Consider the following 22,458-nt stretch of genomic DNA (forward strand, 5'->3'; position numbering starts at 1 on the left):
CTATTCCCCTTGGCATGGTGCCTGGCACATAGTAGGTGTTCAATACACTGATGCTTTACTGTCATTCTGTGAAGCCCTTGGCAAGTGCCTGGCACATAGTAGGTACCTAATGAATGGAGCTCCTATTGCTATTCCCTTGGCATGGTGCCTGGCACATAGTAGGTGTTCAATACACAGGTGCTTTACTATCATTCTGTGAAGCCCTTGGCAAGTGCCTGGCACATAGTAGGTACCTAATGAATGGAGCTCCTGTTGCTATTCCCTTGGCATGGTGCCTGGCACATAGTAGGTGTTCAATACACAGATGCTTTACTGTTATTCTGTGAAGCCCTGGCAAATGCCTAGCACATAGTAGGTACCTAATGAATGGGCTTCAATTGCTCTTTCCTTTGGCATGGTGCCTGGCACACAGTAGGTGCTCAATAAATGATGCTTTACTGTTATCACATGATCCTTTGGCAAAGGCCTAGCACGTAGTTGGTACCTAATAAATGGGCTTCAATTGCTCTGTCTCTTGGCATGTTGCCTGGCACATAGTAGGTACCTAATAAGTGGGCTTCAATTGCTATTCCCCTTGGCATGGTGCCTGGCACACAGTAGGTGCTCAATAAAGAGAAGCTTTACTACTATCCTGTGAAGCCCTAGCAGATGCCTAGCACATAGTGGGTACCTAATGAATGGGCTTCAATTACTCTTTCCTTTGGCATGGTGCCTGGCACACAGTAGGTGCTCAATGAAGGATGCTTCACTGTTACCACGTGAGCCCTTGGCAAACGCCTGGCACGTAGTAGGTACCTGATGAACGGGCTTCAGTTGTTCTTTCTCTTGGCCCGGTGCCTGGCACGTAGTAGGTGCCGGTAGGTAGGGCTTTATCGTGTGCTCCATGGCGACCATGGCTGCCCTGTGCCGAAGACCTACTGTGCGCCGCGCAGGCGCGCCTGTGTGCGAGCGCAGCGTTCTTGGCCAGCCCTCCCGGCCACCATGCCACCCGCCCATCTCACCTTTGGTTGACACCCGCTGCTTCTGGGTTCGACTCTCTTTGGTTCGGTTCTGTTTTGTTTGTTATCATCTTCTTTTTTATTTTCTCTTTCCCATCTTTTGTTTCCCCGCCCCCTCCCCGCCCGCCCCCCCCACGCTCTCCCCGTAGAACCGTCAGCCCCCCCTCAAGACGTTAAGTGTGTCAGCGTGCGCTCCACGGCCATTTTGGTAAGTTGGCGCCCGCCGCCGCCGGACACTCGCAACGGGCCCCTGGTGGGCTACAGCGTGCGCTACCGACCGCTGGGCTCGGAGGACCCGGCCCCCAAGGAGGTGGACGGCATCCCCCCGACCGCCACCCAGATCCTGCTGGAGGCCTTGGAGAAGTGGACGGAGTACCGCGTCACGGCCGTCGCGCACACGGAGGTGGGGCCGGGGCCCGAGAGCTCGCCCGTGGTCGTCCGCACCGAGGAAGACGGTGAGCACCGGGCTGTGGCCAGAGGGCTCCTCGGCTCCCACGGCGGCCGCGGCCTCGGGCGGCCGCTCCGGAGCCCGGGAGGCTGCAGGCAGCGCTGTGCTGCCGTCCACGCGGACGCCGGGGTGGGACACGGCTCGCAGCCCCCGCGGCCACGGCGCGGCCCTGGCTCCTGGCCCTGGCCCCCGGGAGACCTGAGTTTCAGACTCGGGCGAGCCAGGCCTCCGAGCGTCCTCGGCCCGAGCCGCCGTCCCACCTGGACGGGAGGTGGCCGGCAGAGTGCCCGCGCCGGCCAGCCAGCTCCCGGGCCGTGGAGACCGGCGCGTAGCATCGGCCGGTTCCTGTGGTGTAGACGCCCCCACCACGGCCCGTGTCAGGCTAGCAAGCCCCGAGCTGGGAAAGCGAGGCGACAGTGCCGGTCCCGGCCCGCCCCGCAGGCTGGTTCACGGGGGGCAGTGCCAACTGCCTTCCCGGTCCCGGGGGCCTGGGCGCCTTCCCGAGCCGTTGCCCAGTGGACAGCGCCCGTGTGCCCAGTGGACAGCGCCCGTGTGCCCTGCACCTGGGGGAAGGGAGCGGCGCTTACTGCCAGGCCCTGGGGTGGGTGGCGTCCGGGGGCAGCTGAAAAGACCCCGAGTGCCCAGTGGGCCACCCGCCTCCGGAGCTGGGAGCTGCACGGCCTGGGTCAGAGCGGCTCTCTTGGCCTCTTGCTAACCCTGTGCTCTCCGGATCAGCCCTCCGGCCTCAGTTTCCCCAAATGTGCGATGAGGATGCCAAGAGCCGGTCTCTGGCAGGGATGACGCGGAGGAGTTGGGGCAGTGTGGGTGTGGTGCAGACGCTCGGGTCACAGGCCCCGGGCGGGGGTTGAGGCTCGGGGCGCGCGAGCCTCGCTCCGCCGGGGCAGGCCGCGCCCGGTGACGTCCCCCGCCCTCCCGCCCGCCAGTGCCCAGCGCGCCCCCGCGGAAGGTGGAGGCGGAGGCGCTCAACGCCACGGCCATCCGCGTGCTGTGGCGCTCGCCCGCGCCCGGCCGGCAGCACGGCCAGATCCGCGGCTACCAGGTCCACTACGTGCGCATGGAGGGCGCCGAGGCCCGCGGGCCGCCCCGCATCAAGGACGTCATGCTGGCCGATGCCCAGGTGGGCGGGGCCGGGGCGGGGCGGGGCGGGCCCGGGAGGGGGCGGGGCCCCGCAAGCTCCGCCCCCTCGCTGCTCCCCGCGCCCCGGCGCCGCTCACCTGCGTCCTCTCTCCCCGCCGCCTGCTCCCGCGCTCAGTGGGAGACGGATGACACGGCCGAGTATGTGAGTAGCCCCGGCCTCGCCGCGCCTCCGCGGGCCGTGCCGTGCCGTGCTGTGACCCCGCTCCCCTCCGCGGAACGGTCTCCTCCCCTGGGCCCCGCCCGCGCCCCGCGCCCCGCTGTCCCCTCTCGGGCTCCGGCGCCCGGACCAGCTCACCAGCGCACGGGAGGGGACCTGGGGCTCGGTTAGCCCCACCTCCATGGCCCTGGACTCCGGGTCCCACAGCCCCCCTCCTCCCTGCCGGGCCTAGACGCGCCTCTCCACGCTGCGGAGGGTTCGGTGCGCCCCGACGGGGAGGGGGGCTGTGACACCGGGGTGCCACCCCCAGTGCCCTGGACCGCAGCCGGGAATCTCTGTGTGACTTCGGGCCAGTCGCTGCCTCGCTCCGGGCTCTCTTCCTACCCCTGAAGCGGGAGCCACGGGCGCTCTGAGAGCCCGTGTGACGCCGGGTCGCACTGGTCCCCCACGGCCTGTCCTGGCCCCCGGCTCCGGCCTCTGCTCGCTGCCGGCCAACCCCGGGGCGGTGGCTGCGTGCGCGGCTCAGGGGCAGGAGACCCTCTGCTCGTGCGGCCCTGTCCCCACCCATCCTCCTGACCCTGCCACCCCTCGGCTCCCAGGCATGCGGGACCGTGTCGCGTGTGTGCGTGCTTGCAGGCGCCGCGCGCGGGGCGTGCGTGAGGGCGTGCGCAGGCGGGAAGCTGCCGGCCACACGCTGGCCCGCGTGCGAGGCGCTGGGGAGGACCGGGAGTGGCCAGGGCTCCCGAGTCCCTCCCCCTAGGGGACGGAGTCCAGTAGGGGAGAGGGACGTTGACCAGAGCAAAACAGGAAGACGTGTGGCCACAGCTGTGGTGGGGACGGGGTTAGCAGGGGTGTAGGTGTCAGACGTCAGCTCTCGGGGGCGGAGGGAGAGCCTGGGCCGTAGCATCTGCCCATCCCCGTGGCGTAAATGCTCCCGCCAGGTGCCTTCCGCGCTCCCTGTGAGATGCGCGGTAGGTCCTCGCCCTACGGTACAGATAACAGCAGACAAGGGGACCTCGGGGGGACAGACGTTAGTGAACATAGTAAAATAACTACTGGCCGGGCGCGGTGGCTCTTGCCTGTGATCCCAGCACTCTGGGAGGCCGAGGCGGGAGGATCACTTGAGCCCAGGAGTTCGAGACCAGACTGGACAACATAGCAAGACCCATCTCTACATAATCTGACTCGCACACACACACACAAAAAATAAAAATATTAAATAAATTTGAAAAAAAAAGACCCATCTCTACAAGAGATAGAAAAAATTAGCCAGGCATGGTGGCTCATCTGTAGTCCCAGCTTCTCAGGAGGCTGAAGGAGGAGGATCACTCGAGCCCAGGAGTTTGAGGCTTCAGTGAGCTGTGATGATGCCACTGCACTCCAGCTGGGGCGCCAGAGCAAGACTCTGTCTCAAAAAATAAAATAACTAGGAAGGGGTGGGTTTTGAGTATTTACTGCCTTTTATTTTAATACAATCTATCCGATTGTAAGGTTATACGATTTAAGAAGAGCTGTGTTTTATAACCAGCTCACAAAATTCCCAAGAACGTAAGCATTGGCTGTCTGGAGTCGGCACAGGGCATCCCCAGCTCACCACTGGGTGCAGAGGCAGTGGGAGCGGGCCGTGCAAAGGCCCTGGGGCAGGATGCACCTGGCGAGTTGGAGGCACAGCTAGGAGGCCCATGAGGCTGCAGCAGAGTGAGCGAGGGAGGGGGAGAGAGGAGATCGGGGCAAGGAGGGGACAGGGAAGGTCACGCCAGGCCTTGGGGGACACAGAGAAGGCGTGGGGCGGCGGGGGCGGGGGACCAGGGCAGAGGGGACCGGCTGGTCCAGGCAGACGGTGGCAGGAGGAGTCAGGCCGCATGTGCCCCTCTGAGCATGCACGTGTGGCATCCCGTGGTCTCTGCATGAGCTCGCGTGGGCGTGCGTGGGGCGGGCGGCCGGGCCCAGCCTGGCGCGGCTCTGACCGCCCGGTCCCCGCCCGCAGGAGATGGTCATCACAGACCTGCAGCCCGAGACCGCCTACTCCGTCACCGTGGCCGCCTACACCATGAAAGGGGACGGCGCTCGCAGCAAACCCAAGGTGGTGGTGACCAAGGGGGCAGGTATGAGCCACCCTGGGGCCGCGCCGCGTCCTCAGTCTTGAGCCCGGGAGGGGCGGTGCCCCGGGCGGGGCACGTGCCAGAGCAGGGGTGCAGGGGGCCTGCGGGGACGCTGGCAGGCAGCGTGACGCCCTCACGCCCGTCGCCCCCAACCCTTCCCCGCCGGCCGTCCTGCCGCCGCCTCCAGGCCTCTGCTCGGCCGCACCTCCCCCGGGAAGCCTTCCCTGACCGCCCCATCCCACGGTCTGGGCTGAGTGGCGCCCCCCACCCTGGGCCCCGGCAGCGCCCCACCCCCCACCCCCCTCGCCGCTCCGATCACCCCGGCAGCTTGTTATTTCGGGCTGGCGTTCCCGTCTCCCCCCACTGCGCCATGCGAAGACAGCTCTCCCGGCAGCCCTGCCTCAGTTTCCCCTTTTGGCCCCTCCTGTGGGTGACAAGGGGCTGGGACCCCCCCCTCCGCCACAGTTGAGCTCGGCACGGGGACGGGTGTGGCGTGTGGAAGGGACAGCAGGAAGGTCCCGTGGTCCCCCCCAACCCGCCCTCCCCGGGGACCCTCGTTGCCACGCGGCTGAGTGCGCAGCGCTGGCCTGGGCTCTATCGCCAGCGCCGCCTCCTCCGGGAAGCCGCCTGTGATCTCCCTGCCCCCTGCCTGGCTGCTCACAGCAGTCACAGGCCGTTAACGGTGGCGGGCGAGTCCCAGGGGCGAGGTCTGCGTTCATTCGCGGAGTGTGGCTGCCATCCCGCCCCAGGGCCTTTGCACTGGCTGTTGCCTCTGCCTGGAGCACTGTCCCCCAGACCCCTGGTAGCGTCCTCTCTCCTCCTGCAAGGCTTTGCTTCCTAGCAAGGGCTTCCAAAACCTACTTTGAAAAATTGCAACCCCAGGCTGGGTGCGGTGGCTCACGCCTGTAATCCCGGCACTTTGGGAGGCCAAGGTGGGAGGATCGCTTGAGCTCAGGAGTTCAAGACCAGCCTGGACAACATAGCCAGACCCCTTTTCTACAAAAAACAGGACAAATTAGCTGGGTGTGGTGGTGCACACCTGTAGTTCTGGCACTTTGGGAGGCTGAGGCGGGAGGATTGCTTGGGGCTGGGAGTTTAAGACCAGCCTGGGCAACATACCAAGACCCCATCTGTACAGAAAGATAGCCGGGCGTGGTGATGGGTGCCTGTAGTCCCAGCTACTTGGGAGGCTGAGGCAGGAGGATCACTCGAGCCCAGGAGTTGGAGGCTGCAGTGAGCTGTGACGTCAGGGCACTCTGGCTGGGACAGCAGAGTGAGACCCCATCTCAAAACTAAATTAGCGATTAGAATTGCAGCGGCACCCGAGCCGGGCCTGCGGTGGCCCTGACGCGTCCCTGTCCCTGTCCGCAGTGCTGGGCCGGCCCGCCCTGTCCTGCAGCACACCGCCGAGGGCAGCCCGCGGTGGCCCTGACGCGTCCCTGTCCCTGTCCGTGCAGCACACCGCCGAGGGCAGCCCGCGGTGGCCCTGACGCGTCCCTGTCCCCGTCCCTGTCCGCAGTGCTGGGCCGGCCCGCCCTGTCCGTGCAGCACACGGCCCAGGGCAGCCCGTGGTGGCCCTGACGCATCCCTGTCCCTGTCCGTGCAGCACACCGCCGAGGGCAGCCCGCGGTGGCCCTGACGCGTCCCTGTCCTGTCCCTGTCCGCAGTGCTGGGCCGGCCCGCCCTGTCCGTGCAGCACACGGCCGAGGGCAGCCCGCGGTGGCCCTGACGCGTCCCTGTCCCTGTCCTGCAGCACACGGCCGAGGGCAGCCCGTGGTGGCCCTGACACGTCCCTGTCCCTGTCCTGCAGCACACGGCCGAGGGCAGCCCGCGGTGGCCCTGACGCGTCCCTGTCCTGTCCCTGTCCGCAGTGCTGGGCCGGCCCGCCCTGTCCGTGCAGCACACCGCCGAGGGCAGCCCGCGGTGGCCCTGACGCGTCCCTGTCCTGTCCCTGTCCGCAGTGCTGGGCCGGCCCGCCCTGTCTTGCAGCACACCGCCGAGGGCAGCCCGCGGTGGCCCTGACGCGTCCCTCTCCCTGTCCCTGTCCGCAGTGCTGGGCTGGCCCGCCCTGTCCGTGCAGCACACCGCCGAGGGCAGCCCGCGGTGGCCCTGACGCGTCCCTGTCCTGTCCCTGTCCACAGTGCTGGGCCGGCCCGCCCTGTCCTGCAGCACACCGCCGAGGGCAGCCCGCGGTGGCCCTGACGCGTCCCTGTCCTGTCCCTGTCCGCAGTGCTGGGCCGGCCCGCCCTGTCCGTGCAGCACACCGCCGAGGGCAGCCTGCTGGCGCGCTGGGCGCCCCCCGCGGGCGCGGCCGAGGGCGAGGTGCTGGGCTACCGCCTGCAGTTCGGCCGCGAGGACGCGGCGCCGCTGGCCACGCTGGAGTTCCCGCCCTCCGAGGACCGCTACGCGGCGTCGGGCGTGCACAAGGGCGCCACGTACGTGTTCCGGCTGGCGGCGCGCGGCCGCGGCGGCCTGGGCGAGGAGGCGGCCGAGGCCCTGAGCATCCCCGAGGACGCGCCCCGCGGCCACCCGCAGATCCTGGAGGCCGCGGGCAACGCGTCGGCCGGCACCGTCCTGCTGCGCTGGCTGCCGCCCGTGCCCGCCGAGCGCAACGGCGCCATCGTCAAGTACACGGTGGCCGTGCGGGAGGCCGGCGCGCCCGGGCCCGCGCGAGAGACCGAGCTGCCCGCGGCCGCCGAGCCCGGCGCCGAGAACGCGCTCACGCTGCGCGGCCTCAAGCCCGACACGGCCTACGACCTGCAAGTGCGCGCGCACACGCGCCGCGGCCCCGGCCCCTTCAGCCCCCCTGTGCGCTACCGGGCGCTGCCGCGGGACCAAGGTAGGCGCGGCCACCCCGCGCGCAGCCGGGCCCCCCCGCCCCCGCCCCCAGGTAAGTGTCGCTTTTCTGCTTCCTCGCGAGGCTCAGGCGAGGCCAGACCCCAGAGGCTCCGGCGTTGGCAAAGGTGGGACGTGCCTCAGTGGCACCACCGCCGCCCCTCCCCTCCGTCTCCCCCTCCTCCTCCTCCTCCTCCTCCTCCTCCGCTCCGCAGCCGCCGTCTCCGCAGCAGGGACTCGGGACAGGGCAGGCAGGGCCGGGCCAGGGCCAGGCAGGAAGGCCGGGGACGGGCACAGCCACGACAGGGAGCGCCTGGGCCGCCCCGCCCGCCCCGCCGCGCGCTCACCGCCTCCCCTCTGCTCTCTCCCCGCACGCCCGCGCAGTCTCGCCCAGGAACTTCAAGGTGAAGATGATCATGAAGACGTCCGTGCTGCTGAGCTGGGAGTTCCCCGACAACTACAACTCGCCCACGCCCTACAAGGTGCCCGCCGCCCGGCCGGTGGGCGGTCAGGGCCAGGGTTCCATGTGGGGTCCATGCGGAGTCGGGATCCAGGGTCAGCCAGCGCCAGGAATCAGAGTTGGGGCTCAGCCTGGGATCGAGGTTTAGCCTAGGCTCAGTGCTAGTCTAGGATCAGGGCTCAGGGACAGGCTGGGGTTGGGGCTGAGTTTGGAGGGGGGCTCAGTCTGGGATCGGGGCTCAGGTGCAGACGGGGCTCGGCCTGGGATCAAGGCTTAGTCAATCAGAGTTGGGGCTCAGGCTGGGGCTGGGGCTGAGTTTGGAGGGGGGCTCAGGCTGGGATCGGGGCTCAGGTGCAGACGGGGCTCGGCCTGGGATCAAGGCTCAGTCAGGGGTGGGGCTCGGGCTGGGGCTGAGTTTGGAGGGGGCTCAGTCTGGGCTTGGGGTTCGGGCAGGGTTGACTCTCGGAATCGCGTTTTCTCCGGGCTCTGCCAGGACTCGGGTGTAGTCCGGGTGGGGCATCCGCGGGACGGGCTCCGCTGGGGCATCCGGCCCCCAGGCCCCGCTGACGCCCGGCCCCGCTGACGCCCGGCCCGCAGATCCAGTACAACGGGCTCACGCTGGACGTGGACGGCCGCACCACCAAGAAGCTGATCACGCGCCTCAAGCCGCACACCTTCTACAACTTCGTGCTGGCCGGCCGCGGCAGCAGCCTGGGCGGCCTGCAGCAGACGGTCACCGCCTGGACCGCCTTCAACCTGCTCAGCGCCAAGCCCAGCGTGGCGCCCAAGCCCGACGCCGACGGCTTCATCATGGTCTATCTGCCCGACGGCCAGAGCCCCGTGCCCGTCCAGTACGCTCGGCCCCACCCCCCATCAGCCGGCCGCGAGCCGCTCCATGCCTCAGTTTCCCTGTCTATTAAACAAGGATCCCATCAGCCCCGCCTCGTGAGGTTGTCTGAAAGATTCGGAGTTTCTTACGGGCCATCGTCACTGAACGCCCTCATGTCTGCTCTTCTGAAACTCCCCAGCACCCCCTTGTCCTTGACCTTTTAGCAGGCAGGGCCCGGGCACCTTAGAGGACTTGGTTCTGGGCTTCCTGACTGGTGGGGAGACAGAGCTGGGAGTCCCCAGTGGGGAAAGGAGGACTCTGCCTGAGGAAGCAAAGAATTAAGGGCTATGAGACTGTGTGTGCATGTAAGCTGGGGCTTTGAGGGATGTGTAGGAGTGCGAGAATTAGGACTACATGAGGCAAGCCTTCTAGGCAGGAGGTATAGACGGCCCCCTCCAACGCCTGCCCGTCTCCCGACAGGAGCTACTTCATCGTGATGGTGCCGCTCCGCAGGTCCCGTGGGGGCCAGTTCCTGAGCCCGCTGGGCAGCCCGGAAGACATGGACCTCGAGGAGGTGAGGGTCTGGGCCGCCCAGGTGTCGCGTGTCCCTGTGCCCCGCTGCTCCCCGCCGAGCTCCGAGCCTTCCACGCGTGTCCCCACAGCTCATCCAGGACATCTCACGACTGCAGAGGCGCAGCCTGCGCCACTCGCGCCAGCTGGAGGCGCCCCGGCCCTACATCGCCGCCCGCTTCTCCGTGCTGCCCTCCACGTTCCACCCCGGCGACCAGAAGCAGTACGGCGGCTTCGACAACCGGGGCCTGGAGCCCGGCCACCGCTACGTCCTCTTTGTGCTCGCCGTGCTGCAGAAGAGCGAGCCCGTACGTGCGCGGCGTCTGCCCGCGCCCAGACCCGCCTCCGGGGAGAGGCAGACCCCACAGAGACCTCAGGGCCACGGGCAGAGCCCCCCAGCTCCCTGTGGTCAGAGCTGGGCAGAGGGGAGGATTGGGATGGGGGGGAATCCTAAAGGGAAGGCTTCTTAGAGGAAGGGACATTGGAGCTGGGGCTTTTGAGGGATGTGTAGGAGTTCAACAAAAGAAAAGGCATCCCAGGGCTTGCGTGTGCGGAGATGTGGAGGTGCAAGAGGGACAGAAAGGATTTCAGAGTGTCTGGAATGGGGAGAGTGAAGATTGGCAGGGACCGGGCCATACAGGCCACCAGGGTCCGGGTTCTAGGGAACCAGTAGGAGGTTTTTGAGCAGGGGAGGAGCACAGGTTTGTGTTTGAGGAAGATGGATTCTGATGGAGGCGCCCCTGTTCCTGCAGACCTTCGCAGCCAGCCCCTTCTCAGACCCCTTCCAGCTGGATAATCCGGACCCACAGCCCATCGTGGATGGCGAGGAGGGGCTCATCTGGGTGATCGGACCTGTGTTAGCCGTGGTCTTCATCATCTGTATCGTCATTGCCATCCTGCTCTACAAGAAGTGAGCCCCTTGCACTCAGTCCCCCACACCTCATGTAGTTCTAGTTCTCGAACTCATATACATCCCTCAAAGCCCCAGCTTTAGTGCCCACAGAGTCTCATAACCCTTAATTCTCTGCCTCCTCAGGCAGAGTCCTTTCCCCACGGGGCACTCCCAGCTCTGTCTCCCAAATCCTGCAAGGTGCCCTAGCCCTGCCCAGTAAAAGGCCGGGAGTGGGGGGGGGGCGGGGGGGAAGGGTGTTGGAGAACGTCAGGAGAGCAGATGCAAGGGCATTTAGCAGGGAGGGCTTCCTGGAGGAGGAAGAGGGAGGGTCTGGGAAGATTCAGGGAAAGATCATCACTGAAGGCCTCTGTGGGATAGAGGGGGAAACCGAGGCTCAGAGGTTAAACCACTTGGTCAAAGTCACACAGCCCGGGGGATGGCGGGGCTGGGCTTCAAGCGGGAAGGACGGTGCCCCTTCAAGGAGGCCGGAGTCACCTGCCGAGCCCTAACCTGTCTTCTCTTGCCCCTGCTCCCCTGTGCCTGCTTTCCGAGCAGCAAACCTGACAGGTGAGCCCCGCCCTGCCCTGGGGAGGTTGAGGCAGGGGCGTGGGGAAGGGACGCATCTGCGCGTGGGCCTGGGAACCCCAGTGGCAGGTGCATGCGCCCCCCCCCCACGCACGGTCCTGGGCCCGGGTGCGTGCGCGGGTCTCGGGGCGCTCGCCGCCCTCACCGGCCCTCCCGCCTGCCCCCGAGAAGCAAGCGCAAGGACTCGGAGCCCCGCACCAAATGCCTGCTCAACAACGCGGACCTCGCCCCCCACCACCCCAAGGACCCCGTGGAGATGAGGCGCATCAACTTCCAGACGCCAGGTACGTGCGGCTCCCTCCCTGAGGGCCAGCCCCGACGGGGAGGGAGCTGGAGGGCCTCACCGCCCCTCTGAACCGTGCCCGGGACAGCTGAAGTCCCGGCTCCCAAACCCCGCCCGCCCGCCCGCCACGGCTCTGGGCTTGGGGCTCGCCCGTGGGTTGCTCTGCTGCCCACCGCGTGAGGCTTTGTAAACTTCCACGCAACTTTCTGTGTTTGGGTTTTTGAAAAAAAATTAGGAAAAAAAAATTTTATATTTAACTGATGGCTGCTGTCCGCTCCAGGAACCTAAAGAATATCTCAAAACAAACACACAAACAAAAAACGAGAAGACGCACCCCAAAAACCCCAGCCCCTGTTTCCGCCTGCAGAAAGAGCTACGCTCTGTCTGTGCTTCCAGTCCCAGGGGCCCTTGGGGGCGCAATGAAGGTTTGCCCCGGCGTTTTCCAGAAGTTGCACCTGCCCCGGGCGCCGCACCTCTGCCCTCCAGGGCTGCAAGGGCTCCTGCCGCCCCTGCCCCGCGTAGCTCCCCGCGGCCCGACAGGACTCAGCTAACGTCTCCCCACCCCTGGCGGGAGAGCCCAACCGAGGCCCCGTCCTTGCGGACGGTGACCCAGACTTAACGGCTCGTGCCGGCTGCTTCCAACCAGATGAGGCGTTTTTCGTTTTCCTGACGGCTGCTGTCCTCCGTGTGGGGTCGCACGGTGCCCTCTGCCCCTCCACCGGTCCGAGGTCTCCACTTCCTGACTCTGGCCTGGCTCACACCGGCCAGGCGGAGGCTCTAAACGTTTAACTGATGTCCGCAGTCTCCCTCGAGGGCTCCCGCGCAGCGCCACGTGCATTCCCGACGTGCTTCCCTTTTTCTGTCTCTGGCCCGGCTCACGCACCTCGCTTCTGTGTTCATCCAGAGGAGGATTTTAACCATTTCTATTTAACTGATGGCTGCCGTCCTCCTGGAAGGATCGTTCGGGGTCTCATATCTCCCTCCCCTGCCCCGAGTATTCTCTTCTCTTTCTTCTCTCTGGACTGGCTCTTACCACTGCAGTTTTCATCCGCATCAGAATGTTAAACCTGTATTTAACTGATGGCTGCAGTCTCCCGAAGGGTTCACGCAGAGTCTCATGATTCACCCCTAATGCGCTTCCATGTCTTTTCTGTTTCCGGACTAAGCTTAATGTCAGTTCTATTTCCATCCAAATACGGGTTTTAAGTGTGCGTATTTAACTGATGGCTGCTGTCCTCCTTGAAGCGCATGGCATGGGCCCATATGTCCTTCCCCTGCCCCCCGGTTTCCGCTTCGCCGCCTGCATCCTTCTCTCCCAGAACCCCCTCTGCTGGCCCCGACGGGGACCCAAGGCCAGGCTGTTCCTGGGGCCGGGTCACGCGGCTTTGGAGGCCAGCGGGGCGCAGGCGGGCGGGCCGGCGCGGTTTCATTTATTTATTGTTTGCTGTTTGCAGATTCAGGCCTCAGCCGCCCCCTCAGGGAGCCGGGCCTTCACTTGGAAAGTTAGTTCCCTGTCTCTGTCCTCCGCTTCCTTGCGTGGCTTGCGCGTCCGTCCTGCTGGCTCCGAGGGGGCCGGTCTCTGGGCGCGGGTGGCGGCGGGACGCGCGTGGCGGGAGAGGAGCGGCCGCCCGGCCCCCTCGGCGTTCAGCGCGTGGCCGGGAGAGACGGGCGGTGGCAGACGCGGGTGGCACCTGCTGCGTCCGCCGCGGGGAGCCGCCAGAGGCCACGGGGTCCCGCGTGCGCCCCGCCCAGGCCCGCGACTGCCCGGCGGAGGACCGCCCGTCCCTCGGCTCCAGAGGGACAGAGCGGCGGGGACGGCGCTTCCGTCACCGGCCACGCCCGCTCTGCGGTTCCCTGCGCCCACCTGCCGGCTCGGGCTGACCTCCCCACCCGCCCCCGCTGGGTCGGGGCGCCGGACAGGCCAACACTGCCACCGAGCCCCGCCGCCGTGGGTGCGGGCTCTGCCCCCTCCGGCCGGCGTGAGCCACCGCGCCCGCCCTCCGCTGAGCCGCCGGCCACCCCTAACCGCAGCGCGCGCCCGCCGCAGACTCACACTCCGGAGCGCCCGCCCCGCGCCCGCGCCCGCCGGCGCCCTCACGCCCCTGTCCCCGCAGGCATGCTCAGCCACCCGCCCATCCCCATCGGCGACATGGCGGAGCACACCGAGCGCCTCAAGGCCAACGACAGCCTCAAGCTCTCCCAGGAGTACGAGGTGAGCGCGCGCCCCAACGCCCGCCCCGCAGCCCCCGCCCGCCCCGCGCGCCCCGCAGCCCCCACCCCTGCTCGCCCCGCCCGCCCCGCAGCCCCCACCCCTGCTCGCCCCGCGCGCCCCGCCCGCCCCGCGCGCCCTGCAGCCCCCGCCCGCCCCGCGCGCCCCGCCCGCCCCGCAGCCCCCACCCCTGCTCGCCCCGCGCGCCCCGCGTCACCGCCCGCCTCTCCCCGCAGTCCATCGACCCCGGGCAGCAGTTCACGTGGGAGCACTCCAACCTGGAGGCCAACAAGCCCAAGAACCGCTACGCCAACGTCATCGCCTACGACCACTCGCGGGTCATCCTCCAGCCCATCGAAGGTACCGCCGGCCGCGCCCTTCCTCACGCCCCGCGCGCGGGGCCCTGGCCGCCCGGGCCTGCTTCCGGTCGTGGAATCGGGTGGAGGCCACTGGGCATCTTTCGATATGTATTTAACTGATGGCTGCTGTCTGTCACTCGGCACCATCTGTCCCTCTGTGGCAGCGGGCTCCGTGGGAACAGTCCTCCCACCCAGGACGTTTGCGCTGTCACACCCGGGAGCTCCTGGCGTGGCCGGGTGGGGGCGGGGACGCTGCTCAGCGCCCGCAGGCCCAGGGTGGCCCCGCCCCAGGGTGACCCCGCCCCAGGGTGGACCCGCCCCAGGGTGGACCCGCCCCAGGGTGGACCCGCCCCAGGGTGGACCCGCCCCCAGGGCAGGAGTGGGGGGAACGGGGAGTGCGCGCCCCACGGTCGCCTCGGGGCCCTGGAGGAGCTGCCGCGCGGGCGCCCGGCCCAGCCCCACGCCCCGGCTCTGGCGCAGGCATCGCGGGCAGCGACTACATCAACGCCAACTACGTGGACGGCTACCGGCGGCAGAACGCGTACATCGCCACGCAGGGGCCGCTGCCCGAGACCTTCGGCGACTTCTGGCGCATGGTGTGGGAGCAGCGGTCGGCCACCGTCGTCATGATGACGCGGCTGGAGGAGAAGTCGCGGGTGAGGCGGGGCCCGCGGGCCTCGGGCGCCCCCACCGCGCGGCCGCGCTCACGCTGTCCTGTCGCCCGCAGATCAAGTGTGACCAGTACTGGCCCGGCAGAGGCACGGAGACCTACGGCTTCATCCAGGTGACCCTGCTGGACACCGTCGAGCTGGCCACGTTCTGCGTGAGGACCTTCTCCCTGCACAAGGTGGCCGGGGCAGCGGGGAGGCGTGTTGGGGACACGGGGGTGGGCGGGCGGCCTCTGCCAGGGAGCTCGGACGGGACAGAGAACACCAGGCGTGTCCCACGGAGCCTGCTCCATGGATGGGGAAACTGAGGCACAGAGGGGTCACTGCTGGGAGGACAAAGCCAACAGAGCCCAACTGGGCAGGGGACCCCTTGCCCTCTTCCCTTCAGCCGTGCTCCGTGTCCTCACTGCGGGCTCGGGCCTGCCAGGGGGCCTCGGCAGGGTCCCAGCCCTCCCTCGCGGAGTCTCCGGGCGGAGCTGGACAGACACTGGCAGCCCCAGGAAGTCAGGGCTGGAGGGGAGAGTGTCCTTAGGTCGGTATTTAACTGATGGCTCCTGTCCTTCTGTACCGGTGGTGCGGAATTGGGACAATTCTGCCATCCAGGGAACGTTTAGCAGTGTCTGGGCACGTTTGTTGCTGTCGCGCGGAGGAGGGCGGGTGCTGTCCATCCCACGGTGTGGCCCCGACACCCCCCCGGTTGTCCAGCACACCAGTGCCGGCAGGCGCGTAGCTGGACAGGAGAGAGCAGAATTCTTGGTTCGTTCACGCCCACTGGCACGTGCCGTGTGGCGCTCCCTGACCCGGACACCGGGACAGACTAAACGCCCTGCCACGTGGGCTTACGGTCTAGTGCACAAGACACAGATGAGAAACGCGAAGCGACAAGGAATTTTACACGTAGGAGAGAAATAAAGCAGAGGAGAAGAGAGTGTGCCAGGGGACCTGCAAGAGGGGACCGTGGGGAGATCTTGGGAAACAGCATTTCACAGGCAGAGGCACGGCCGTGCAAAGGCCCTGGGGCAGGATGTGCCTGGTGTGTTGGAGGCACAGCGAGGAGGGCCAGGAGGGGTCGGAGCAGGTCCTGCAGGGCCTGGTGGGCAGTGCGGGGGACTTGGGCTTTGCCCCGAAGGGAGGTGGGAGCCGTGGAGGGCTGTGGGCAGAGAAGGGACGGGTCCTGCCTCTGGTGGCAGCCAGTGGGGAAGGACAGACCTCGAGGGTGAGGACGGGAGCCGGGGACGAGGACAGCCTCCGTGGAGTGGGAAGCAGGTGGATTTGGGATGGATTTTGGAGGCGGAGCCAGTGCTGTCAGGGGGTGGCTGTGGGGCGGAAGGAGGCCAGGGGACTCCCAAGGTCCGGCCTGCGCGCCCGGACACGGACACGCGGAGCCGGCACAGCCTGGGCCACGTTGGGGGGCGCCCGGAGACCCCCACGTGGAAACAGCCCCGGGCGTCGCAGCATGCGGTGGCGGCCGTGGTGACAGGCCACCCTGTGGTCCCCAGAACGGCTCGAGCGAGAAACGCGAGGTCCGCCAGTTCCAGTTCACCGCGTGGCCGGACCACGGCGTGCCCGAGTACCCCACGCCCTTCCTGGCCTTCCTGCGGAGGGTGAAGGCCTGCAACCCGCCCGACGCCGGCCCCGTGGTGGTCCACTGCAGGTGGGTGCCCCGCCCCGCGCCCGCTCACCGCCCCCCCCCGCCCCCGCTCACCGCCCCCCCCCCGCCCGCCCCCGCTCACCGCCCCCCCCCCGCCCCCGCTCACCGCCCCGCCCCCCCACCCGCTCACCGCCCCGCCTGCACCCGCTCACCGCCCCGCCTGCACCCGCTCACCGCCCCGCCTGCACCCGCTCACCGCCCCCCCTGCGCCCGCTCACCGCCCCCCCCGCGCCCGCTCACCGCCCCCCCCGCACCCGCTCACCGCCCCGCCCGCACCCGCTCACCGCCCCCCCTGCACCCGCTCACCGCCCCCCCTGCACCCGCTCACCGCCCCCCCTGCACCCGCTCACCGCCCCGCCTGCACCCGCTCACCGCCCCCCCTGCACCCGCTCACCGCCCCGCCTTCACCCGCTCACCGCCCCCCCCTGCACCCGCTCACTGCCCCCCCTGCACCCGCTCACTGCCCCGTCCCACGCCGCCCTGCGCCCCTGCCTCGGCCCGCCTCGCCCTGCCTCCTTGCCCCCGCCCCGGCCCGCGGCCCTCCCCGTGCCCCTCCCCGTGTCCCTGCACCCGCCCCGCTCACCGCCCCCCCGCACCCGCTCACCGCCCCCCCCTGCACCCGCTCACTGCCCCCCCTGCACCCGCTCACTGCCCCGTCCCACGCCGCCCTGCGCCCCTGCCTCGGCCCGCCTCGCCCTGCCTCCTTGCCCCCGCCCCGGCCCGCGGCCCTCCCCGTGCCCCTCCCCGTGTCCCTGCACCCGCCCCGCCCCCTTGCCCCCGCCCGTGCGTCGCCCCGCCCCCTTGCGCCCCCCCCGTGCGCCCCGCCCCGCACCCCTGCACCTGTCTCGCCCTCCCCCTTGCCCCCGCCCGTGCGTCGCCCCGCCCCCTTGCGCCCCCCCCCATGCGCCCTGCCCCGCACCCCTGTACCTGTCTCGCCCTCCCCCTTGCCCCCGCCCGTGCGTCGCCCCGCCCCCTTGCGCTCCCCCCCCCCCGTGCGCCCCGCCCTGGCCCGCGCCCGCCCGCTCACCCGGCTGTCCCGCCCGCAGCGCTGGCGTGGGCCGCACGGGCTGCTTCATCGTCATCGACGCCATGCTGGAGCGCATCAAGCCCGAGAAGACGGTGGACGTGTACGGGCACGTGACGCTGATGCGCTCGCAGCGCAACTACATGGTGCAGACGGAGGACCAGTACAGCTTCATCCACGAGGCCCTGCTGGAGGCCGTGGGCTGCGGCAACACCGAGGTGCCCGCGCGCAGCCTGTACGCCTACATCCAGAAGCTGGCGCAGGTGGAGCCCGGCGAGCACGTCACCGGCATGGAGCTCGAGTTCAAGGTGCCGGCGCGGGCGGGAGGCGCGGGAGGGAGGCGCGGGCGGGAGGCGCGGGCGGGCGGGAAGGGCGGAGGCGGCGGCCCCAAGCGCTGGGGACGCGCTCCGGCCACTGCCCCGCCCTCCCAGCCCAACGGTGGCCCCCTCGTCCCCGCAGCGGCTGGCCAACTCCAAGGCCCACACGTCGCGCTTCATCAGTGCCAACCTGCCTTGTAACAAGTTCAAGAACCGCCTGGTGAACATCATGCCCTACGAGAGCACGCGGGTCTGTCTGCAGCCCATCCGGGGCGTGGAGGGCTCCGACTACATCAACGCCAGCTTCATCGACGGCTACAGGTGCCCTGCCCGGCCGCTCGGGGCTCCGGGGGGGTCCCGCCCCTGCTCCCGCGAGACAGCCAGCCTTGACAGAGCTGGAGAGACACCAGCACGGCCCCACGCAGTCAGGGCTGGGCACAGGGAAATCTTTAGACGTGTATTTAACTGATGGCTGCTGTCCATGGCGTGGTTCCATGTGTCCTTGAATATCAGCGTTTCTCAACTGGGGCAGGTCAACTCCGGGAGGGTATTTGGTGTCTGGGGACATTCTCGACTGTCACAAGGGCAGTTGGAGGGAGGACTGGAAGGCGGGTGTTGGGGACAGTTCTGCCCGTCGTCACGGAGCTCTGCGGTCTCCCGGGCGGAACGGACCGTCGGAGGGGCTGGGCGGCGGCTGCGCGGTGGGGGAGGGGCTGGGCGGCGGCTGCGCGGTGGGGGCGGGGCTGGGCGGCGGCTGCGCGGTGGGGGAGGGGCGGGCCCGCCAGGCTCACGCGCGCCGCCCGCAGGCAGCAGAAGGCCTACATCGCGACGCAGGGGCCGCTGGCGGAGACCACGGAGGACTTCTGGCGCATGCTGTGGGAGAACAACTCCACCATCGTGGTGATGCTCACCAAGCTGCGGGAGATGGGCCGGGTGAGCCGGGCGGGGGCCGGGCGGGGGCGGGCGGGGGCCGGGCGGGGACTCGGGGCTGACCGCGCGCCCTGTCCTCGCCAGGAGAAGTGTCACCAGTACTGGCCGGCCGAGCGCTCCGCGCGCTACCAGTACTTCGTGGTGGACCCGATGGCGGAGTACAACATGCCTCAGTACATCCTGCGGGAGTTCAAGGTCACGGACGCCCGGGTGAGTGCAGGACGCGGGCGGAATCGGGGCTGGACTCCCTGCGCGCCTGGGAGTGTCGTGGCCGTGCTGGCTGTCCTCAAATGGCGCCACTGGCGGGGCGGGGCGCAGGGCGGAGAGGGCAGTGGGTGGTGGGCGCGTGGCGGAGAGGGCAGTGGGTGGTGGGGGCGGGGCGCGTGGCGGAGAGGGCAGTGGGTGGTGGGGGCGGGGCGCGTGGCGGAGAGGGCAGTGGGTGGTGGGGGCGGGGCGCGTGGCGGAGAGGGCAGTGGGTGGTGGGGGCGGGGCGCGTGGCGGAGAGGGCAGTGGGTGGTGGGGGCGGGGCGGAGAGGGCAGTGGGTGGTGGGGGCGGGGCGGAGAGGGCAGTGGGTGGTGGGGGCGGGGCGGAGAGGGCAGTGGGTGGTGGGGGCGGGGCGCGTGGCGGAGAGGGCAGTGGGTGGTGGGGGCGGGGCGGAGGGGGCAGTGGGTGGTGGGGGCGGGGCGCGTGGCGGAGAGGGCAGTGGGTGGTGGGGGCGGGGCGGAGAGGGCAGTGGGTGGTGGGGGCGGGGCGGAGAGGGCAGTGGGTGGTGGGGGCGGGGCGGAGAGGGCAGTGGGTGGTGGGGGCGGGGCGGAGAGGGCAGTGGGTGGTGGGGGCGGGGCGCGTGGCGGAGAGGGCAGTGGGTGGTGGGGGCGGGGCGGAGAGGGCAGTGGGTGGTGGGGGCGGGGCGCGTGGCGGAGAGGGCAGTGGGTGGTGGGGGCGGGGCGGAGAGGGCAGTGGGTGGTGGGGGCGGGGCGCGTGGCGGAGAGGGCAGTGGGTGGTGGGGGCGGGGCGGAGAGGGCAGTGGGTGGTGGGGGCGGGGCGCGTGGCGGAGAGGGCAGTGGGTGGTGGGGGCGGGGCGGAGAGGGCAGTGGGTGGTGGGGGCGGGGCGCGTGGCGGAGAGGGCAGTGGGTGGTGGGCGCGGGGTGGCGGAGAGGGCGGTGGGTGGTGGGGGCGGGGCCGTGGACGCCAGAGGGTCGCGACTGAGGCAGAGACAGGGTCTGGGGGCGCCGGGCCGGGAGCACTGGGGGAGGAGAGGGGGGCGGTGTTGGGCGTCCCGCTGGGCTGGGGCTGATGCAAGGGCGCGGGACGGGCTGCCGGGCGGGCGCGGGCGCTGACCGCGGGCCTCCTGCCCCGCCCAGGACGGGCAGTCGCGGACGGTGCGGCAGTTCCAGTTCACGGACTGGCCGGAGCAGGGCGTGCCCAAGTCGGGCGAGGGCTTCATCGACTTCATCGGCCAGGTGCACAAGACCAAGGAGCAGTTCGGCCAGGACGGCCCCATCTCTGTCCACTGCAGGTGCGCAGGGGAAACTGAGGCACCGTGGGGCCGGCCCCAGGGTCTGGGCAGTTGGTTGGGTCGGGGCTCCGGGCACCCGCCCCTGACCCGCCGTCCCCGTCCCCACAGCGCGGGCGTGGGCAGGACGGGCGTGTTCGTCACGCTGAGCATCGTGCTCGAGCGCATGCGGTACGAGGGCGTGGTGGACGTCTTCCAGACCGTGAAGGTGCTGCGCACCCAGCGGCCGGCCATGGTGCAGACGGAGGTACGCCCCGCGAGCCTCAGTTTCCCCCTCTGCGAGGTGGGCGCGGCCACCCGGGACCCTTGGGTCGTTGTGGGTGGACGGGCCACAGACGCCTCGCGCCCTGGGCCAGGAGGGGCGAGCCCGCTCTGTTGTCGCGGCGACGGACGGAAGCCCAGCGCTGGGGTGTCCCTTGCAGCTGGCAGACAGGGCCGGGTCCTGGCGGGGCCAGGGCCAGAGCCAAATTGTGACTCGGCCTGGACCCTGCCCCGAGACCACGGATTCTGAAGTCCAGCCACTGTACAGACGGGGAAACTGAGGCCCAGAGCTGGAGTCCGGGCGCCTAGAGCAATTCCGGAGGCAGGACTTGCTCTATGACACGAGCAGGGACTCCAGGCGGGCGGGGAGGGGTGGCACTGCTCGCTGCCTCTGGGGACCCTCCCCGCAGGGAGGGGTCCAGGGGCGGAAGGGGTCTTCTGCCCCTAGAGAGGCGCGTTCCCGGGGGCAGTGGGGAGCCCCGGGAGGCGTTAGAGCTGGGCAGGACTGACGGGCACGCCTCCCCCGCTCCCTCCTGCAGGACGAGTACCAGTTCTGCTACCAGGCGGCGCTGGAATACCTTGGAAGCTTTGACCACTATGCAACCTAAAGCCATGGCCCTCCCCGGCCGACACCGCTGGCCTTGGACGCCTCTGCCCCTCCCGGGCGGACCCCCGGAGGCCTGGAACCCCGGCGGGCAGGGCAGGAAGAGGAGGAGGCGGCGGCTGCGTTTGGAGCCGTCTCCGGGACGACGCAGCCCCCCGAGCCCCCGCACGGCCCGGCCGCCTCCCTGGCCCCGGCCGCCTGCCTTCAAATACTTGGCACATTCCTCATTTCCTTCCGATTCCAAAACGAGAGATTCCGGGGTGGGGGGTGGGGGGATGGTGAGCAAACAGGGGCGCGCCCCAGCAGCAGAGGGGGGGCGGGGCGCGGACTGTGGACTTGACCCCTGGTCCTCCCCGGGGACCCCGCCCTGCCCCACAGCCTGGAGGCCAGGGCTGGAGGCCGGGGCTGGAGGCCAGGTCCCAGCTTTCTTTTAAAACTCTCCATGTAACTGTACCCCGCGACTTTTTTTTTTAAATAGCATATTTTTTTTTCCATTTTTTTTTTTTTAAAGCAGCAGCAAACACAAGACTTGCCAGTCACTGAATTTACAAGGAACAGCTTTGCTGCTGCTTCGTGTTCTGTTGAGAGACGGTCCGTTTCTCCCGGTAGGACACGGCCCTGTCCGTCACGGCCCGCGGCTGTCCCGGCTTTTTCTTTTCGTCCAACATCAGAAGTCGTGCCCAGCTCACGCTAAGGATGTCCTTTTGTGCCTGTTTTTTTTTTCTTCTTCTTCTTCTTCTCCCCTTTCATTTTTTCTGAATTAAATGTCCAGACATATCAAGGATGGTTCCGAGGGTGGGGCTGTGGGGGCCGCGGACCCCCTGCCCCGCAGCCCCGGCGACAGGCCGGCGTGGGGGAGCGCGGCCGTGGGCGCCCCGCACCAGGGACCCTTTCTCCCTGGGACTATGGGGCGATTTGGGGGACCCCCCCTCCCCACCCTGAGCAAGTGAGTTTTTTTTTTCTTTGTACGAGAGCAGATCTGCGGTTCCTTTCAACACTTTACTCAAGAGGAAGCAGCTGGGTGGTTTTCCCACCTCTGTGTATGTAGATATATCGACTTTGTATTAAAGGAAGATCGTCCGACCCCATGGTGGAGTCTCTGTGGTGGCCCTGCCTGTCCCCCGTCTCGTCCCTGGGGTCAGGGTGGGACGGGAGCTGGTGTTGGCCGAGTCGGCCCAGAGAGGTGGCGGTGCTTGTCCGAGATCACACAGCAGCTGGCCAGGCGCTCTGCGAAAGGAAACTGAGGCACAGGATGGGGGGCAGGCACCGACCCACAGTGACACCATAACCTTGACCTGGAGCTGGGACTCATACCCTGGCCCGTCACAGCCACCTGGCCTGTCAAAACCACACTGTGTCCCCAACGGAACTGACTCCGTGCAGGGAAAGAGCAGGCCAGGGCCGCCGTTTTGCCCCCACGCTCAGTGGGTGGACCCACGCTGTGAGCCTGAGTCACACCCTGGGGGACGGAGGGACCATTGTGTGTCTACCCTTGCCTGGATCCCATGGCCCTGCAACATCCGGGCCAGAGATGAGATAAAAGACCCCCCCCCAAGACCTCAGGGAAGGGGCCCAGGCCAGGACAGAATGGAGTTACCCCTTTT

At 68.5% G+C, this 22,458-nt stretch overlaps 1 protein-coding gene across 1 annotated transcript in view; it reads left to right on the plus strand.

The window, feature by feature from the left end:
- The window catches only part of PTPRS (protein tyrosine phosphatase receptor type S), a 62,568-nt gene extending 40,624 nt beyond the window's left edge, over nucleotides 1–21,944 (plus strand). The window contains exons 12-35 of the mRNA XM_075998305.1: nucleotides 1,148–1,453; nucleotides 2,391–2,584; nucleotides 4,749–4,866; nucleotides 7,094–7,702; nucleotides 8,083–8,180; nucleotides 8,756–9,009; nucleotides 9,468–9,561; nucleotides 9,650–9,865; nucleotides 10,310–10,467; nucleotides 11,005–11,016; nucleotides 11,206–11,318; nucleotides 12,772–12,819; nucleotides 13,432–13,529; nucleotides 13,763–13,886; nucleotides 14,366–14,541; nucleotides 14,613–14,732; nucleotides 16,053–16,207; nucleotides 17,251–17,536; nucleotides 17,688–17,866; nucleotides 18,352–18,478; nucleotides 18,560–18,685; nucleotides 19,838–19,992; nucleotides 20,101–20,236; nucleotides 20,790–21,944. Coding sequence (XP_075854420.1) covers nucleotides 1,148–1,453; nucleotides 2,391–2,584; nucleotides 4,749–4,866; nucleotides 7,094–7,702; nucleotides 8,083–8,180; nucleotides 8,756–9,009; nucleotides 9,468–9,561; nucleotides 9,650–9,865; nucleotides 10,310–10,467; nucleotides 11,005–11,016; nucleotides 11,206–11,318; nucleotides 12,772–12,819; nucleotides 13,432–13,529; nucleotides 13,763–13,886; nucleotides 14,366–14,541; nucleotides 14,613–14,732; nucleotides 16,053–16,207; nucleotides 17,251–17,536; nucleotides 17,688–17,866; nucleotides 18,352–18,478; nucleotides 18,560–18,685; nucleotides 19,838–19,992; nucleotides 20,101–20,236; nucleotides 20,790–20,858 — 3,971 coding nt within the window. The 3' untranslated portion in view covers nucleotides 20,859–21,944. The remainder of the gene's footprint in view (nucleotides 1–1,147; nucleotides 1,454–2,390; nucleotides 2,585–4,748; nucleotides 4,867–7,093; nucleotides 7,703–8,082; nucleotides 8,181–8,755; nucleotides 9,010–9,467; nucleotides 9,562–9,649; nucleotides 9,866–10,309; nucleotides 10,468–11,004; nucleotides 11,017–11,205; nucleotides 11,319–12,771; nucleotides 12,820–13,431; nucleotides 13,530–13,762; nucleotides 13,887–14,365; nucleotides 14,542–14,612; nucleotides 14,733–16,052; nucleotides 16,208–17,250; nucleotides 17,537–17,687; nucleotides 17,867–18,351; nucleotides 18,479–18,559; nucleotides 18,686–19,837; nucleotides 19,993–20,100; nucleotides 20,237–20,789) is intronic.
- The last annotated feature ends 514 nt before the right edge of the window (nucleotides 21,945–22,458 follow it).

Source organism: Microcebus murinus, chromosome 27, assembly GCF_040939455.1.
Source record: "Microcebus murinus isolate Inina chromosome 27, M.murinus_Inina_mat1.0, whole genome shotgun sequence".
In the NCBI taxonomy this organism is placed as follows: domain Eukaryota; kingdom Metazoa; phylum Chordata; class Mammalia; order Primates; family Cheirogaleidae; genus Microcebus; species Microcebus murinus.